Source organism: Zosterops lateralis, assembly GCF_965231275.1.
Source record: "Zosterops lateralis genome assembly, chromosome: 1".
NCBI classification, from domain to species: Eukaryota; Metazoa; Chordata; class Aves; order Passeriformes; family Zosteropidae; genus Zosterops; species Zosterops lateralis.
The window spans coordinates 69,991,880-70,011,321 of record NC_139762.1 but is presented as its reverse complement, the minus strand read 5'-3'; the positions used below and the strand labels follow the sequence as shown (position 1 = coordinate 70,011,321).

The window sequence follows — 19,442 nt, the reverse complement described above, 5'->3', positions numbered from 1 at the left end:
AGCAAGGGTCTAGTTCCTCTCTCTTAACCTTCCCTATGTCACAGTTACAGAGTTTCCCTGGCTGTACAGTCTTAGAATCCTTCAAAATTAACAAAACCCATTTTTCCAAAACAGAAACCCACCAGGAATGACAAAGACTTTCTCAGAAGGAAGCAGGCAATAGAAAAACTCACATATAAGTCACTTTCTTTTTTTCTGTCTGTCTGTTTCTCAGAGATAAACTCTGTAAGACAAACCATAAGAGAAGTAGGTCAGTGACTGCCTTTTTTTAAACTCTCCAAACCACAAAGGAAAGATTGTTCAAAGTAGTGTGCGTTCAAGTTGTTACTAGCCTGTTGCCACAAAACTGTTTATAGAAATACTTAAGCTGGCGCTTTTGTAAAATTCTTGTATGGTATCATTCTTACCATCACTTCACATTCTACTCTGAGGTGATTCAGTTCTTCCACAAGGATGTGGCCTATAGGGCATATTACATTGTAGAGTCATGAGTCATACAAACCTTTGCAGAACCGGCCAGGCACACTATAAATTCATCCTACCCTTCATGTGAACTGCAGAAACCTTGGAGACACTCAGAGCAGCAGCGCTTCTCTCTGCACAAAACCAGGTACTGTGATGATTTCTAGATACTGTTTATTTCACTTATTCTTGGCTGATGTTGCTTTGTTGACAAATGCATAAGAAAAAAGGGAGCAGGTATTTGAACTTGAAACAAACTAATGCTTGGGAAAGTAATTAACTAAGATTGCACAGGCATAGTCCAGAAGATGAAAGTCTTAAAAATATACAGGAAGAGCAACTTATTGCTCAGAGTTCTATAATTTCTAGAGCTCACTGACTAGCATACATATCATAGCAGACCATGAACCACTGTGTTTTCTTATATCAGGTAATTTGTTTTTATGCTCTTTAGTAACTAGAATTATCAGGACAGGTCCTGGTTTGCAAGTTACTAGGATCCTTTCTCTAAGGCCATCCTATACCAACCAGAATAGCTCCTAATTCCTCACTAGAACCCCCAGCTAAACCTGCAAGGCAAATGATAAATAGCCTTTGTGGTCTGCTGAATATAGAAGGCTTGCATTGCAGAAGAACTGGGAAGCTAGGATCTGGGCTAGTGCTGTAAGACAGGGTTTCAGGACATTTTTAAAAGTCAGAAAGATAATCCAGGATACTCAGCATGCAGTAGTTGAGGCAATGCTTGCTCAAGTATAGGAAGGAGTGTTTTGGCTTGACCTGTTGGCTCCTGTTACCAGAGTATTTATTCACTACAGAGATGAGCATCAAAAAGGCTCTTGAACAAATTGAAGCATAAAATTTGTCATAAGAGACAGTTTCTCAGTAGTCTCTAGACCAGGCTTTGCTGAGTAACACTATCAGCTGTCACCCCAAGATTCTGTAAAGGGCAGTGCAATAAATGTCTTGGAGAAGAAATATGAAACACAGCTAGAGGCTATTTCATCCCTAAAAATGATAGCTAGTGCCATCAGTGAAATAGGGCATGCTAAACTTCATGTGACTTTATAATAGTTAATGCTCCTCATTCTTCATCTAGGCAATTTTAGAAAGCCTTTAAATCACAAAAAAGTTCAGTCAGTGAAGAGGAACTTCTAAACAAAGTCATAGTTGGTCATTTATTAATAGCATCTTTTCTCCCTTTCTGTGCAGCTTCAGGACAATGGATACATTGAATAAAGCAAATACAAGCTTTGCTCTTGACTTTTTCAAACAGCAATGTCAGGAAGATGGTGACAAGAATATTTTGTTCTCTCCTTGGAGTATTTCATCTGCCCTGGCTACTGTTTACTTGGGAGCCAAAGGCAACACTGCAGATCAGATGGCAAAGGTAAGTCTGGGCTTCTAAATGGATCTGTCTGAAAGAGTTGATCTCTTCAAGTAATGTCTCCCATGCCAGAAATTTGCTGTGATGAAACAGAGGAAAGCCATATCATGTGTAGAGTTTCAAGGACTCTCCCCTACAGTTATTTCAAGTTTTATGCTTTGCTAAACATAAATCCACATCTATAAGACCAGAGAAAAACTATGTTGAGACTACAACTCTTTCTTTGGGGTATGTATTTTACAGGCAAAATTGCTTACTGAAAAATTGCCAAGTCACACTTATTCAAAGCTCGCAGTGTCATCAGGGGACAGTGAGAAAAGTCCCAGTGCATGGTTACCAAACAACTTATGCAGGTACCCAGCTCCTGTTGTAGGAAGGGAGGCTTGTGAGTTTGCTTCTGCTATGGCAGAAGTTGTCTCTCCTGCTAAGACAGTGATCACTGCTAAGGCAGTGATCACTGCTAAGGCAGTGGTGTCCTGATTTACAGGACAAAAAGAGAGCCAGTAGGGTAAAAAAGGAGTGACCTTCTGTTAGGACAAAGGGAAAACAAAACAAAACAAAAGGCACAGCTCTTCTGAAAAGTGTTCCAAGGTTGTTTGCACCCCTTTGGAGCCTGGGTAAGGTGAACAAGCCCAGAGAAAGGGATTTAAGGCATGGAACTGCCTGCACAGTTTTCAGGCTTTCTAGACACATAGCAGAGCTCTATAGAGACTTCTCCTTTGGTAGACTCCATCTGGGGGCAATTGGCTCTTTCCAGGTATTAACTGGTCATCCGAAGGCATAACTCAAAGCTGGCAGATTCCTCAACAAAGGCCAGGTACATAAGAGTTCCACTCTGCAGCCCTCAGCTTAGTTTGCACGAGCTATTTTGTACACATGGGCATTGAGACCTAGACAAAGATTGCATATTCAGTAAGGACTGGATGCAAGAATAAAATCTGAGCTTGTCTGTCCTCATTTACCAGTTGCCTTGACAACACTGAAAATTTTCACTGAAACAGCAAATTTTCTATTGTTGCATTAATTTTTGCTTTTCCCACGACAGGTACTTCACTTTAACAAAGCTGAAGGAGCCAAAAATGTCACCACAACCATAAGAATGCATGTCTACTCCAGAACAGAACAGAGCCAGTCAAATCAACGTGCATGTTTCCAGAAGGTATCTCATCCAAGTTGGTGATCAAGCTGTGGTCACATCTTCTCCTGCTTGTATTTTCCTTCCATGTTTGCATGTGCTTATGTTTGCCTTCCTCAGATTTAGCGTACACAATTAATTGGTGCAGCATCCTGTGATACCTTCAACTAATGCAATGCTTATTACATGCTTCCCCCTTTTACACAGAATTGCACAACCTAACCTCAAATTTGCAAAATGTAACACTTGATGATCAATAGATCTCTTGATCCTTTGCCTTAAGCCCTAAGGACAAATTTCTTTCTCAAACTATTACTATTTAAAAGCTAGAACAGTTCTTACCTCAGAGAGCTAATCCCAAGAAAAGAGCTGTTCTTCTACATCTTTGATTGCAGCATCAAGACAATGAAAACCAGAATATTAACTTTTCCAGGCTATCTATTCTTGATATGTTTCAGAAATTAGTCTCCATTTCAGTTGAGAAGGTATAATTTTAAAGTTACATGTTGAGATTTCCCAAAGTAGACCAGTTGTCAGCAATAAATCTTAGAGAAATGGGTATCATTTTATTCCTGAGATAAGTCTTTGCCATACTGGCAGGCATCTTGTCCCAACTTACATGTAATTTAAAATAGCAGCACAATACAGAAGGGCAATACAGAGATTGCAGAAATGTAATCCCTCTGAGTCAGTAAAGGCTTTTTCCTAGTTGAGCATTCAAAGATGGTGATATCAAACTCTTCTCTCTGCTCTTTCCCATCATCCTTATTCTTTAGAGGGGTGAGATGTTTCCCTGCAGTCTGCCCACAAAACCCCAACTGCCGCTAGCTGTGATGAATGGATCTGCATCCCACAGCCAAATTCCATGGTGGGGAGATTTATTTTAGGGGTTATGTCAACATGACATTTGCACTGCATGAACAGGAGAGGGATTGTTCCTCATGAGTAACACTTGCCCTGTTTGCAAAAATTACAGAGTGCTATGGGTCACATTATGAGTAGTGCTATGGGTTCTAACACTCTGGAGATTTAAGGGTCCGTTTGTGCTCTGATTCTGATATAGTGATGAGATGAATACAGCACAGGTGCAGATTTTTAATTTACTAATTCACAGCTTTTTCTTTGAGCTCACTGGAGACTCTGAACCCAAATTCATTTAATCCTGTCACTTCAATATAGAGAACTTTTTGCAATTACTGAAACATAAAAATACCAAACCACAAAATATTAAGAGAGAGATAAAGAAATTAAGGGGCAAACATATGTAACACTTTATCACTTTCATAAATTAGGAGAGTGATATAGCCAAATCTCATGCATTGTTTAAGTATTACTGTCTGACTTTTATTTTCTGGATATCCAAAGTTTCACAATATCCACTTATAAACTCTTAAATATTCTACATAGTTCAGGCTCTTAACACTTGCATTGAAGGTACCCACAGTGTCTATAACATATCTGCAACTTCTAATACTTTAAAAAGATTCTTTTAATGGCTTTCCAATTTAGAGCATCTCTTCTGTTGCAATATAGGTAACAGATCACCTGAAGAGAAATACTTTACTTGGATCTGTGTTAAGGAAAAACCAAGATTTTTACACAACAGATGAATAACGTCCTTTTTATTTCTCTTTCTCCAAGACAGAGATTGGCAAATCAGATAATATCCATAATGGATTTAAAGCACTCAGCTTTGAAATCAACCAACCCACTAAAAATTACCTACTTAAAAGTGTCAACCAGTTATATGGAGAAAAATCTTTGCCTTTCAGTAAGGTAAGACTTATTTAGGTTATGCAGTGTCATTTAATCTTCATGATCTACTTATGGCAACACAAACCATATACTTTAAATATTTTCACTAAATTTGTATATTATGTTATTAGCCTTAATATGGATATTTTCTATGATAATTTTCCTTAGATTTTGGACTATAAATTGTAGTTTTTGGGGATGTGTATCTAATCTCAGAGTGAATTGTAGATGTAGTTAGATGCAAATGTTTAAATTGAGTGTTTCCATTAAAAAACAATTTGTTCCTTTGAGAAAACACTGTGCTTGTGTCCATGTAATTTTTATCTCTGGCTGTAGTAGTACTCATATTGGAAGGCAACAAACCTAATTCAGGTGTCTCTTTTGCACTGCAGGAATACTTATTGTTAGCCAAGAGATATTACAGTGTAGAGCCACAAGCAGTCGACTTTGTGGGAGCAGCAGATGCAATCAGGAGAGAGATCAATTCCAGTGTTGAACAACAGACTGAAGGTAAATTCCAGTCTCTCCTCTCCAAATCAAAAAAATCATTTTGGCTTCTCTATGCCCAAGGGGCCCATGGCAGGTAAACAATTCACCTCAGAAAGGTAAATCAGACTTTTCCTAAATTACTCATCTACTGACAAGCTCTTGCTAAAATTAGTGTCCTCCATCTCAGTGTGTGAGGAATATAGCTTATTCTTGTTTGTAAATCAAGATTACCACAGTAACTACTATTTGCAAATAACCTCAAGCTAGATGGCTGCTCTTAGCAATTACAATTTCCCTGGTTTATATCCCCAGAAACTGTGCCAGCACTTAGACAAAACAGAGAAACTGTTTCAGTTTTCAGAGAACCTGTTTCAGATGTGTGAATGTCCCTCTGTTTTCTCTAGGTAAAATCCAAAATATGCTGCCTTCTGGATCTGTAGATTCCCTCACCAGGCTAGTCCTGATAAATGCACTGTACTTCAAAGGAAACTGGGCAACAAAGTTTGAAGCTGAAGCTACCAGGCCAAGGCCTTTCAGAATAAACATGGTATGGCAATATATTGCCCTATTTCCTACACTGCAGGTAGAAAAACCTGAAAAATATGGGAGGAGGGGAGGGGGAGGGAGAAATCCTGTCACCCTTTAAATCCATGTGGTGGGATAGTTATTTACTTTAAAGCATTTGGTATATTCAGCATATTTATTTCCTCACACTTTCAGCACTAAAACTGCACACACATACCAGGCTCTGAGGCACAGATTAATTGTCAGAATTGATTTCAAAAAACCTTCCATTCTCCAAGGGCAGGAAAAAAAAACAAACTGTGAACAAAACTGTATGGGTTAGCTCTTTACATTTTCAGTTTTAACCGTTCAACAAATCAGAGAGGCGTAGTTTCCCACAATTGGTGTCATCTGAGACAGCTAAGGTAGCATGCCATGCCTCCTAGTGCCTTTCCAGTGCCTTTCCTCTGAAGATCCTGTGTTCTGCATCCTACCCATAAGGATGTCTCAGACACATTGGGCAGCTTGTAGAGTAAATACAATAAACATCCACTGTGCTACTTTAACTCAGTCTTTTTACTGCTCAGAGTACAAATGTAAAACATTCAATTTGATTTGTTGCAGCATACAACTAAACCAGTGCCCATGATGTACCTGAGGGACAAATTTAACTTAAACTACATAGAATCAGTTCAGGCTGATGTTCTTGAGCTTCCATACGTCAATAACGACCTCAGCATGTTTATCCTGCTACCGAGTGACATCTCTGGCTTACAAAAGGTAAAAAACCTGAGAACAGAAATCATGTGAAAAAGTAAGAGTGTCATTATTTACTTACTTTATGCATGTGTGAGGTAAAAGAGGACGCTGAAGTCATGTTTCTAAGAAGGAGAGTACTGATCAGCCTCAAGGTAAAGCAAATACCAAATCTGGTCTACTACTGTGAGCTTGAAGCTTAGACTAGATTTCTTAGTCTTGGAGGCCAGCATATCTATGGTTGCTATACTTGATCAATCCTGGAAACAGGTAACCCAAATGCTGTAAGACTGCCCCTTTTCCAGACAAACAAAAATGAGGACAGAAAACCAGCCCTGCTGAGATCCACAGTCCGCACCAATTCAGACAGATATGATTTCATTCTGGAAAAAACCCACCAAAAATTGGGCAGCCTCTCTTATGTTCCAGTATGTCCAGAACTAATATGTACGGACACTGCCACCTTCTGTAAAAAGCCTGATTTTTCCTCTGAATAACAAACCCTTAAGAAATTTTCATTTTTAAGGTGTTGTGTGCAGGGGGGAAGTTTTTTTCAGTAAATTCTGAAATGTGGGGAAGACAGCCCTGGGAACAGAAAAACAATCAGACTATTGTAACTCTGCTATATTCCCTGATAGTTACTGAGAATATTTCAAATATTGCATTGATATACCACAGAAAAACATTCTCCTTTAGTTAAAAAGATCTCCAAACTGCTGTTTCATTACTGTTTTTCTTGTACTCTTACAACCTCTTGAAAAAATTTCCATTTAAGAGAAGAAATAGCCTTTAGAGCACAAGTTTTCGATAATTTTAAAATTTTTTAATTTTCTTTTTACTTACTGCAGCTAGAAAGAGAATTGACTTTTGAAAACTTGTCTGTATGGACCAAGCCCGAACTAATGGAGAAAATGAACATGGAAGTTTATCTGCCCAGGTTCACGTTAGAAGAGAAATATGACCTCAAATCTACTTTGAGCAGGATGGGGATACAAGATGCCTTCACAGAAGGTCAAGCTGATTTCACAGCAATGTCCAAGACTGGTGATCTGTTTTTGTCACAAGTTTTTCACAAGTGTTACCTGGAAGTCAATGAAGAAGGCACAGAGGCAGCAGCTGCCAGTTCGGCAACACTGGCATCACGAAGTCTTGGTGCTACTGTTATCTTTTTGGCAGATCACCCTTTCCTCTTCTTTATCAGGCACAACAAGACCAAGACTATCCTCTTCTTGGGAAGGTTTTCTTCACCCTAGAAACTCGATTACTAAACAGGTTATTGCAACAACAAAAATGAACTAAATACACAACACAAGGAACATCTCAATAGCCTGTGCACTTCTTAATTTTCCTGTACTGTTAACAAATCTCTCATTATTAGAACAGAGTATTTATGAAAAATAACCTCAAATTTTTGCCTCTGGCTCATTTTCCTGGCCAAAGAATCCCAAAATGCTAGCACAACATCCTAAGTACCAAACCGTGTAAAGAAGAACATTAATCTTTTCAGCACTTCCTGAACCAGAACTCCCACAATTCAGAAAAGACTGAGCTGAGCTCAATCAGTAATTTTAAAATTTTCATACCTAAGAAATAAAATAAAAAAACCCCAGGAAAATCTCCTTCTTGCAGAATGCTGCTGCTTCTCAATTGGTTTCAGCTCATGAGGATTCCCAAGGCAGGCTACTCACTTACATTCATGCCAGTTTTTCACCAACTTTGCAGCCTGGCAGAACTGCAATGAAATAAACCTGCAAAATTGCCTTTATTCCAGATACTGGTGCTTTTTTTTGCTTGAAAAGGGGCTAACACGTGTACTTTCCAATCTCTGTCCCACAGCAATTGGAAAATATTTAAAGACACTATAGAACTAAGAAAATAAAACACATGTGCCTCACAACCTTCTCCTCTGTAAACTTCACCCTTACAAAACTAATTCCCACCTAGTACTGTACTGCTTTGGTCTCATTTTACTTTGCCACTTATTCACTGGTTTGAGACAAGATCAAATGGGAGAATCAAGTCTAATACTAGTACAAGTAATACTAATGATTGTAAGTGCTTTCTGGAAGATGAATGTGAATGTCCCAGGTCCTATTTACACCTATCACTGCTCTTTCTCCTAAGAGAGTGTCCTGATCAGTCATGTATGTTTGCAGGGAATGCTCCTGACTCTCTGACAACAGAGAGCAAAGGAACCGGTTTCTTAATGGACTTGCACACATCAACAGCATCTTACTACAAACACATTTTGAAACAGCAGGACTCTCTTTTCCTGGCAGAGAAGAGACTGCTTGCTACTGTCCCTGAGTGCTTTTTTTTTTCTGTCAAGTGGTCAGCTGCTCCCACCATCCCTTCTGGCTCTGCCTCCCAAATGGGAAGGAACATAGGAAAAGTGTTATGAAGCATGTGCTTTATACTATCCCTATAGAGCCCCACGAGAAATGCCTTCTGCCTGTCTCAGTCATGAAACATGACATTGTGTCCCTGTGCATTCAGATCCAATTCTTCCATGTCCTTCTTCACTTCACGGAAGAGCAGCATGTCCCCATGGATAAGCCTCTTAAGCACTTCCTGATATGCCCTGGGAATAAAGACAGGAAAGCCACACCTGGAAGGGCAAGGAGGAACAAAACCATGAAAACATGAGCACAAACTCACTCAGGCCTTTAAAGTCAATGGAAATGTGAGTCACCTTTTCTCTCTCCTTCACTATTTTAAGCATGGTTACAAAGATGACACGGTTGATGTCCTTTTGGCTGTGCCATATCATTACTGAGTGGCAGTGACCACAACACATGAAAAGTGAGTTGTACATTAGGCAACAATCTTTTCCCAAAGTAAACAGCAGTGCTGGAAATATTGTGGAATCTCCATCCTTGAAAGGGCTATGGCTAACCTTACCTACTCATGGACCTGTTCCAAGCAGTAGGTTGATCTCTGGATGCCCCTTTCAATTAATATCTGTGATTTTCTTTTCTCTCTTGTCAAAAGCCACTCTGCCTTTCCATCTTCCTTTCTCATCCTGCATGGCATCCTTGCATCTTGACTAGCAAAGACAACTACCTTGCTCACAGTATATATTTTTGAGACTGGGAGTCTCCTGGCTTGGGCTCTCTCACCACCATTCAGTTAACTTTTCTCCTATCCAGATTTCTGGCTTTTCTCCTATCCAGATTATCCAGATTTCTTACTCACCATACTAAAACTAGCACTTGTTTAATTTCTGGCATTTCTTCACTGTCTTGCACAAGACTGGTTTCTGACATTTTTTAGAAATCTTGACCCAATGTATTCCTGTAATTAGGCTTGCAGAAAAATGCTTAGCACACGGTACAATTTCCTTCCTTTCCTGCACCTTCCCCTGCCCTCCAGGGTCTTAGAGTTGTTGCCACTGTGTTCTTCATCCATCACTGTCTCTCTTCTGGGACTTCAAGGTGCCAAAGTGTGCTCTTGTGCCACATTTACCTCTCTTGTTTCTCTCTGTCTTTGCCTGAGCCCTCCCAGAAGGATTGTTTCAATTATTGCCTTCCTCCTTACTATGCAGTAACTCAGGGTTTTGCAGTGTTTGTATCAAATGATTCCCAGCCTGCATGACTGCAATGAGATTTCTCCACCAACACAACCAGTGGGGTGTCCATCCCTTACCCTCCTTCACAGCTTTGCCTCTGTCTGTGCTCCTAATGGTCTTCAGTCTGAAGCTGGACTCCCAGTGTCCAATTCAATCACTAAGCTTTGTGTTTTATGCTGAGGTGCTGTATTTGAAACTCAAGGAGAATCAGACTCTCAATATCTGCTTAAATCCAGAAACCAAGACCAAGTATTGTGTAACCTTTTTACAACTCATTTTATTTCAAACAACAGGGCAGTTATCTCCACAACACTAGAAAACCTTTGGAATCAGCAACTTGCTTTGCTATCTTGTCAGTAGGCTATTGTGGTGCAACAACAGATATCAGATTATAATTCCATTGTCATTTTGAAATGTCTAAACCTGAAAAGTGACCAGGTCAACAAAAAGGTCAAAATTTCATAAGACATTTTGGGGATGTGGTAGAAAGGAACTTTGGGTAGGTGGAAGCAACGTGGATGTAGATAAAAGGGAAAGGGAAGGGCAAGCAGTACTGTGTTCCTTAATTTAAAAATTGCTTAACACACAAAGACAGAACCTGACTGAGGACAAGGCCTAAGTCTTCTCTCACAGGATTAAAGGTAAATATTTGAATCAATTTAAGTAACTTATGATGTTTCTAAAAAGCAACCTGTGCCATATGTGCCTATATGAATAAATGATAATATACCTGTTATAATGCATTATTCTTGCCTTGTGTTTTTCTAAATGTCAGCCATTAGAGAAAATAATTCTGTAAGCCTAAGGGAAACTGCTAACTTGGGGCAGAATTCACAAGCAGCAAAATTTTCTTAGGGCAGTGACTGCATTACAAGCAAAATTTTCATTTTAATAGAAGAATTCTGTACTTGAGGTGAAGACACAGCACTGCACATTATCAGGCCAGAGAGACTCAGAGGAATATGCATTAGCTGAAAACAGAAATTCCCATCCTGATGGTCTCTTGGTTATGTTCTCCATGGAATGAAAATCACTCTGTGGTACAGACTTAGTCCTGAGGGCATACTGACTGCTAGAAAGAATGTAGTTGTTTGGGAACCAAACACTTGATAAATACCTGCAGACTACAGAGATTGCCCCTCAATTTTTGTTGCTCCATTCCATAGATACAAATATTAATACCACCACCAGCAACAATATAAGCATTTCTGGTCTCTTGAATGGTAAATGACATGAGGCAGGTGTTACTGGGTAGCTGTCTTAAAGCCTGGAGCGCTCATAACCTCAAGGCATCTGGCAGTTTCTGGGGAAACTAAAATTGCTGGAACATACAGAAGGGGTGGTAGGTACACACAATGAATAAAGTGCATAAGTCTAAATGGAAACAACAGCTTTGCTATTCATGAAACTACCCAGAATACACTGCTGGCCAGGAAAAGCAAATGAGCCTAAAAATTCCACCTAAATCCTTTCACACTATCAGCTGTCAATTCTATACAGATCCAAAATGTAGTAGTGGGAAACTCAAATATGTTGTGAACCAATGTACTAAAAATGCATATAAATTCCCCTGGGAACATTGCTTTGATAAATCATTAGTTAAGGAGAAAAAGGAAAATAAATACACAGGTTACAAATTTGCACATCTTTGAAAACCAAAGGCAGAAAGAATCAGAAAGAAAACTGCAGCTGTATAAAAGAAGAAAAAAACCTAATAGAAATTGGTACTCCTAACAGGCAGCAAACAGTATCTGTGTGAAAGAAAAACATACAGTTATGCTATTAGTTTCAGTGATTTAAACAGATTGTCTTGAACATGCAACATCTCTCACTAATGGGTACTGTGTACAGAATTTTCAACATTCAAATAGTACAATTCTGTCTGTTGCCTCTTTCTAGGCTGTAAAAATGGAAGTGGTCTCCACATCAGTTGGCAAGTTTACCATTGATCTTTTCAACAAGCTGAATGAGACCAACAAGGGAAAAAACATTTTCTTCTCTCCTTGGAGCATATCAGCTGCTCTGGGTCTGACATACCTGGGAGCAAAAGGAACTACAGCAACTGAGATGGCAGAGGTAGGTTCTTTTGTATTATTATTGTGGGGAAAACCATTTGGATTTGTACAAACACATTCCTATTGTCGGGAGAAACAGCTGTGGAAGGGAGGTCTACCTTGCAGCATGCAGACAAGAGCAGTGTTAGTAGTCTGGGAGGGGGATGGTGCTACTCATTGTTATTCCATGGGATTTATTGTCACTGCAGCTCAGCATCCCTCTGGTTAGTCACCTAAGCAGTAGATAGCACAGTGAGTTATCACGAGGAGAGAAACATGCCAACCATTTGATCCCCATTGGACTTTAAGTCTCACAAGGTCCTTCATGCCTATTTCTTATCTTTGGAAACTCTGCTTGCAGGTCCTTCATTTCACTCTGGGAGCAGGAGCTGAAGCCTCTTCTTCTGTGGCCAGACCTTCTCGGGGGAGACCAAAGAGAAGAAAATTGGTATCTATTGACCTGAAGTTCCATTATAAAGAACCTCCAGAATCAAAATGTCCAGATACAGCTTTAGGAGTCCAGTATTTATTGTCTGTGTCCCTCTTTAAAGTACAAACCCCAACCATACTTTACAACAGGTTGAAGTTCAGTTCCTTTTACTCACTCAGACTCTCAGAAGCATGAAAGGATGAGTCACTGGGATAGTCTGGAAGGTTTGTTACATGGCAACTCAGTTAATCCAGTCATGAACAGAGCCCTGCAAATTGCAGTGATGGTAAACTTGGGTAAATAAAAAGTGAGGAAGAGGAAGAACCCAAATCCCTCTCCTATACACATCGCTTAGCATGTTTTGAAAGCTTCATGCAAGATTAAAATTGCTGAATGTTTGGTTTCTTTTTCCAAGGATCCTGAGAACAAGCAAGCTACAGATATCCATTCTGGCTTCAAGGAGCTCCTGACTACCATCAACAAACCCAGAAGTGCCTACTCCCTGAAAAGTGCAAACCGCATTTATGTGGAAAAAACCTTCCTATTATTGCCCGTAAGTTAAATCTCAGAGAAGAGTAAGAAAAGATGCAAAAAATATTTCTCTTTTTAATTTCTTGCCATTAATAGAACAGGTTGGAAGCTGACCTTGAATACTGCAAATGGGAACTCTGGACTCCACTGATAACCTTAACTGGAAAATACCAGTCAGTCTGTTCACAGAATTTAAAGATGTATTGCCCTTTGACTGTATTGTAGGGATTCCCCCAGTATATAGAATTGTAAATGAGAAATTAAAATAAGCACATCCATAGGATAAGCACAGCCTTCCTCATTTCTCCATATAAGTCTTGGAACAAAAGAATGTGAAATTTCAGTTCTTTGGTTATTTCTTAATTGTCAAACCATAGGCCAGCAGAAAATAACAAATAAGATCCTGCAGTTCTCTAGGTCCAAGAATCTATCAAGTATAAGAGCTAACAACCTCCTTTTGGGACTAAAAATTAGTATATTTCTCTAGTACAGATTTTTTTTCTTCTCTTTTTTTTTTTTGTTATTTTTCAGACATACATACAGCTCAGTAAGAACTACTACAAAGCAGAGCCACAGAAGGTTAACTTTAAGACAGCACCAGAACAGTCAGGAAAGGAAATCAACACTTGGGTTGAAAAACAAACTGAGGGTAAGCTGGGCTCAACCCCAACATCTTTGCTCTCCCATAAAGTCAGTTTGTCATTTCCTTTGGGCAGGTGCCCTTGCTTCCCTAGGTGCTATTGCAGCAGCCAGAACATGCCTTGTGATGTGGATGTGGGAAGTAAGCAGAAACATGGTGGGAGGACAGAGAAGGAGCAGCACACTTATGCAGCTTCAAACACCTGATCTGGACCTCAGTGAGCTCCCTGAGGAGATTCCCATTGACTCCCTTGTGCCCTGCAGGAACTGGTCCTCAGGCACAACTGTGTCCTGGTGCTGCACCCAGGCACTGCTGGCAGAGCAGGCAGAGGGGAGAACACCTCTGCCTACCAGTGTGTTCCAGGGCAGGGGGTTTGCCTGCCTTGCTCTACCACCCTGCACTGGGCAGAAGGGCTCCTCCTTCTACCTGGTGTAGCCATCCAGTGAGGCTTTCTGCTTCTAGCTGCTTGGCATGAAGCTGAGATTTTGGAAAGGTGAAATTTTTGGAGGAAGGAGTAAATCCCTGTCAGTGAGCCAGGAGGACAGGTCAGCAAACAGCTTTAGAGACTGTAAAGAAATGCACTGATTTATGTCAGGGAAGCGTTTTAGGGAGCAGGGCATTGAGGTTTGGACTTTTTACTAAGAAGCTGAACTGAGAGAAAAACCTATCAAAATGTCCTCCGTGTGCTATGCTGGATGAAACCTGACTCTTCCTCTTTCAAAAGGCAAAATCAAGAATTTGCTGGGTCCACGAGATGTGACAAACTCCACGAAGCTGATCCTGATAAATGCCATTTACTTCAAGGCAGAATGGGAAGTGAAATTTAAGGCAGAAGATACAGAGCTGCAACCCTTCCGACTGAGCAAGGTAACTTCCTCCTGTATCCTTCTAACTGTAAACAACCTGGTTACAACAGCTATTGCTGAAATCTTTCCATTTTGTAAGTCTTTTAGGTAGCCCTGTGGTAACTAGACTCTGTGAAAAGCTGGTTGCAGCAAAATCTATCAGTGCTCAGCTCACTGAAACATTAGGATGTGCTCAGGTAAATGTTAGTGAGCTCCAGGTAACAGCTACTCTTTCCAAAATCACTACAGTCATTAAAAACCTTTCTGTAAAACAGGGCTTAAATTGACTAAATTGTAAAAACATGATTTTGAGAGTTCAGGCTTCATGGACAGGAGCTACATGGCATGTCATGGATGAGAACAGTACCAGGCTTCTGCTCTGTGCAATCAGCCTGGGCACAATCATTCCTGCTCAAACACAGCTGCAACAGGGTGCCCTAAGCTTGTGCATGGCTGCCTGAGGCTAGAAGCAAAGTTAATGACATGTATCCACCACAGAGATGTTAATGAATTCACAGTTAAAGACAAGAACTCTGTGCAGCTTCCACAAAGTGTGTTTGCTCACCTTCTGCCTTCTGATTAGCATGTACACATGGTCTGCTTCCTTGAATGAAGGGATATAGATGTTAATAGAAGTTACATACTCCTGACAACGTGACTACTTCCCAGGATCTCCTCTCATCATGAGCCCTTTTGCTCTGACACTTGGGTTATCTTTTGTCAAGCAATCAGCTTGTCACCTTTTAAGCAAGCAGGTCACCTTTTGTTGGCAGAGAGAGGCCAACGATAAGCTGCACAACTTAATCATCCTCTTAATCCACAGCTGTTTTTCTGCCAGAGTGTTGTAAGGCCATATCCCACGCCTGCTCCATACCCCTAATCCTTGCAGACATTTCTAACTCTCTTCCTCCTTCCTCCTTGTCCATGTTTTGGGGAGAAGAGAAAAATATCTCAGTTCAGCCCCCAACAAAAGCTTTGGGACAGACACCAAGATAAGCAAAGTTGTTCAGTCAAGAAAAGCTTTGGAAAATAGATGATAAATCACTGTTTTAAAAGCTTCTTATGAAATTTCCTCTCCCTGCACTGCACTGAGACATCATCACCCTTCCATTCAAGGAAGATTTCTTATAAATAAATACTTTCCAGAACAAGACCAAGCCTGTAAAGATGATGTACATGAGAAAAACATTTCCAGTTCTTATCATGGAAACCTTGAATTTCAAAATGATTGAGTTGCCATATGTGAAACGTGAACTCAGTATGTTCATCCTCCTTCCTGATGACATCAAAGACAACACTACAGGTCTTGAACAGGTAAGAAAGCATGCTATAACCATTTTGTATTATTACAGTCATTAAAAAAAGAAGGGTAGGCTGACAATAGTATCTCCCTTTCTGAGGACATGTTATCATGCTGTTTCACTTCCTCCACCATCTGAAATAATTTTCTTTAATACTTACCTAATTCCAAGAAAGTTCCTGCTGAGCACCTTTAGGTAGGAACTGAAGACAGGCAACACTATGCATAATCAGAAGCTCGGCCCTTCAACATGACTGACATGTCTGACAACCCTTGACTGACACCAAATTTTACATGATCTCTAAGGGTTAAATCTCCCTTCCTTGCTCATTCAAGAGAGACACCCCCACCCAAGAAGTCATAGGTTCTTCCTGAGATGACACCTTTTGTCCATGGCCTGGAAATTTATTTCTATATAGTTCTCACTCTTTTTCTCTCTCTCCCCTCCCACCATTTTTCTGCTCTATGAAAAACTAGGATTTTGGTGAGACTGTGTTTGCTACAATAATGAGGTCTGCTACTGTAGTTACTATAATTCCAAGATTGTTAAATTCTTGGAATCTAAACCATTCAGTTGCTTTCCTCCATTTGATCTGAGCTGAATCCTCGTGGCATAGTGCCCAGTACACAGAGTGGCAGTAAAAGACTTTGCCGGAAGCACTTTGTTTCAAAGCTGTCAAGGAAATATATGCAATAATATTAACACCTCTTTTTATAGAACTGGACCAAACCATGTGCCACACACCAATTGTAATCAGGACTGAATTAAAAGAGAGGAAAGAATTACCATTGAGCATGGCAGCTGTTGAATGCCCTTCCCATCTCTCTTTTGCAATTAATTTGGAAAGGGCGGTGCTAAAAACTTCACAGCATTAAGACTCAAATATTTCTTGTGCACCTTGTCTCTGATCATCAGTAAAACGAATTTCTACTTCATGCTTTCCGCTAAATGTTAAATTTGCTATTTAAAATGTTTAATTCATTACATTGCCATAAAATTGATTAATTCATAGTTAATTGTTTTTCCCTGCAAACACCAAATTCCTTCCCTTTCTTCAATGATAGCTGGAAAGAGAACTGACGTATGAGAAGCTGTCCGAATGGACCGATTCTAAGAAGATGACCGAGACTCTGGTGGATCTGTACCTACCTAAATTCAAAATGGAAGAGAAATATGACCTCAGTGAAAATCTCATCAGGATGGGAATGCGCAGCGCCTTCAGCACCAATGCTGATTTCAGTGGAATGACTGAGAAGGATAAAGTGATGATCTCCAAAGTTTTTCACAAGTCTTTTGTTGCAGTTGATGAGAAGGGCACTGAGGCAGCTGCTGCTACAGCTGTCATTATAGAACTAACAAGTGCGCCTATTAGCCATGTTCTGAAATTTAGGGTTGACCACCCTTTCTACTTCTTCATCAGACACAACAAGTCCAAGAGCATCCTCTTTTTTGGCAGATTCTGCTCTCCTCTAGAATGAATTATTACTTGCTCTAGACAGCAACCAAGGTTCACTGTTCAATGGGAAAATGTGAACTGCAGTGCTAAAACCTCAGCCTTAAGCCATGTAGCCTCATGTATTGAAAGTGCCTGTTCTGCTCCTTCCACCCAAACCCCCTCAAAGAAGGGAGCATCCAGAAACCATCCTGAGCCACCAAAAACACCCTTCTACTGCTTGTTTCTATTGTCCTAACAAGACAGTCCTAAATAGAAAAGAAAGTGTGGAATTTTGCTCCTTTTTATCACATCTGCTCTTCTGGCTTTGTTTAAAAGTAAGGTGGAGTCATAAAAGCTCTCTGCACACAGGCCATCATCTAGCCCTATGTCAAATGCTGCCTTCAAAGGAAATGCAGTTCATTCTCTTGACTCTCACAGGGAGGAAAAAGAACCCCGAAAAAAAAAAAAAAAAGCAAACTTACAGAAATCTCTGTGCTCTCTTTTGCTGTCTTTTCCTGGAAACCTGCACTTGTACTACAATATAATTTCATAACATTAATTTCAAATGTCAATGACTGTTGGAAACTAACAAAATTTAATACACATCCAGAATAATCTCAGAATGCCCCTTACCATCCCCTGTCTCACCACATGTATATAGGCACATCACATTCATTCTCTCCTGCTCTTTCAGCTTCCTGAAAAAGTAAGGCTGTGAAGGAAAATTGTCCAACCCTTAATATTAAATTGTTGACTTGTAATCTCATTGCATTTTCCCCTCATTTCTCCAAATTTTGTAGTTTAAGGTTGCTGAGATTTCCAACCAGCAAAAAATGCTTAGAAAACTATTAGCAACATGCCTTCTTGCCACCTTTTATTGATATGTAATCTAAACCTGTTAGAATTTAAATCTGCTTCCTCTTTTTAATTTTACTTAATTATACCTGTTTTCTGGTTAATACCTGCAAAGCTTCCTTGCCACCAGTAATATTGCCAAATGTTTGATCTGTTTATGAGTGCATTAACTAATTATTTTACCATGCGATCCGTTTAATAAAATATATAAACTTGAAGTTGTGTTTATGTTGTTCAAGACACTGAGTTACTTGGTTCTCTTATAGCATCCTGCAATCTGCACAGCTGGAGCATGTTTCCATTTTTGTCATTCCAAATCAACCACCACATCACCCCAATTGACAAAGCTGAGAAACTCTAACACACTGCTGTCTTATTTTCACTAGTTTTCAAATAGGCCTCCAAATGCTGTTATTCTTCATGCCATCCTAGGCATTTACAAACATACCTCTCACAACACACTAGAAATAAGAAGTCTGACCAGAGGCTCTGGCTCAGAACAGCACCTTCCAAATATTCCTTTTGACCACGCTCAAGAGTGAACAAGCAATGTGAAAAAAATGAACCTTCCACACATCCCTCTTGCCCAAGTACAATAGTGAACAAGCCATGCTGTACTGGCAGCATCAGTTCCCTCTGGCGGCTTGGGAGGGCAGCAGTTGTGCCATCCCCATGGCCATAAGGAATAGCAAAAAGTTTTGCACCCATTGTGGTAGTCCAACTATGTGTCAGAGAACACTATATAAGACAACAGAATGTGAATGCAGGAGGGAGGTATGGCAAAAGTATTTACTCTCAACAAAATTTGACCTATAATTACAACTTGTTCCACCTCCCCAGAAGGTTTCTATTTGGAACTATATCTCCCTTCAACAAAGTATATCCACATTTTCTTTCCTGTACGAAGTACTGCTTCTGAAATCAGTGTCCTCCCTTGCCTGTAAGCCATAGCTCAGGATTTAGTTGTCTGTCCCTCAGGACCCACCCCAGTGCAGCCCAGATGAGTGCTATTGACTCGGCTCTACTGAGAAGTTTGCTCTTTAGGTGTGGAAGAACACATAAGTGAAGGCTGTGAAAAATAAGAACAATGAAAACAGAACCTCTGAGGCTCTCTGAGGAACTACAGCACAGTGACTGCCAGCTGGCAAGAAGTGCAAAGGGTCAAACAGGCTGGGTTGGGTACCAAGCCACTCCCAGTCTCAGCTTTCCTTGAAGAGTCCACATTCCAGTGTAAGAATACCAGTGAAAAGTGTGAAAGAGAAGAAGAGGAACTCATCCAGGGCGGTGACCCTCTGCAG

At 40.1% G+C, this 19,442-nt stretch overlaps 2 protein-coding genes across 2 annotated transcripts in view; both read left to right on the top strand.

The window, feature by feature from the left end:
* Positions 1 to 466: 466 nt before the first annotated feature.
* The window catches only part of LOC310906350 (uncharacterized protein), a 50,935-nt gene continuing 31,959 nt past the window's right edge, over positions 467 to 19,442 (top strand). The window contains exons 1-8 of the mRNA XM_083855540.1: positions 467 to 610; positions 1,672 to 1,849; positions 2,892 to 3,005; positions 4,623 to 4,757; positions 5,129 to 5,246; positions 5,630 to 5,772; positions 6,354 to 6,509; positions 7,334 to 7,612. Coding sequence (XP_083711666.1) covers positions 1,682 to 1,849; positions 2,892 to 3,005; positions 4,623 to 4,757; positions 5,129 to 5,246; positions 5,630 to 5,772; positions 6,354 to 6,509; positions 7,334 to 7,612 — 1,113 coding nt within the window. The 5' untranslated portion in view covers positions 467 to 610; positions 1,672 to 1,681. The remainder of the gene's footprint in view (positions 611 to 1,671; positions 1,850 to 2,891; positions 3,006 to 4,622; positions 4,758 to 5,128; positions 5,247 to 5,629; positions 5,773 to 6,353; positions 6,510 to 7,333; positions 7,613 to 19,442) is intronic.
* Positions 10,617 to 18,326, top strand: LOC310913358 (heterochromatin-associated protein MENT-like). The gene is made up of 8 exons (XM_083868724.1): positions 10,617 to 10,694; positions 11,953 to 12,129; positions 12,469 to 12,555; positions 12,953 to 13,090; positions 13,600 to 13,717; positions 14,433 to 14,575; positions 15,700 to 15,867; positions 16,919 to 18,326. Exons 2-8 carry the CDS (start codon positions 11,962 to 11,964, stop codon positions 17,330 to 17,332), a joined length of 1,236 nt encoding a protein of 411 aa, XP_083724850.1. The 5' UTR covers positions 10,617 to 10,694; positions 11,953 to 11,961; the 3' UTR covers positions 17,333 to 18,326.

Excerpts from the sequence above, each read along its gene's own strand:
- LOC310913358 (XM_083868724.1), top strand. The coding sequence starts at position 11,962 with ATGGAAGTGGTCTCCACATCAGTTGGCAAGTTTACCATTGATCTTTTC. Across the intron at positions 13,091-13,599 it reads AAACCTTCCTATTATTGCCC|ACATACATACAGCTCAGTAA; the intron begins GTAAGTTAAATC and ends GTTATTTTTCAG. Across the intron at positions 15,868-16,918 it reads ACACTACAGGTCTTGAACAG|CTGGAAAGAGAACTGACGTA; the intron begins GTAAGAAAGCAT and ends CTTCAATGATAG.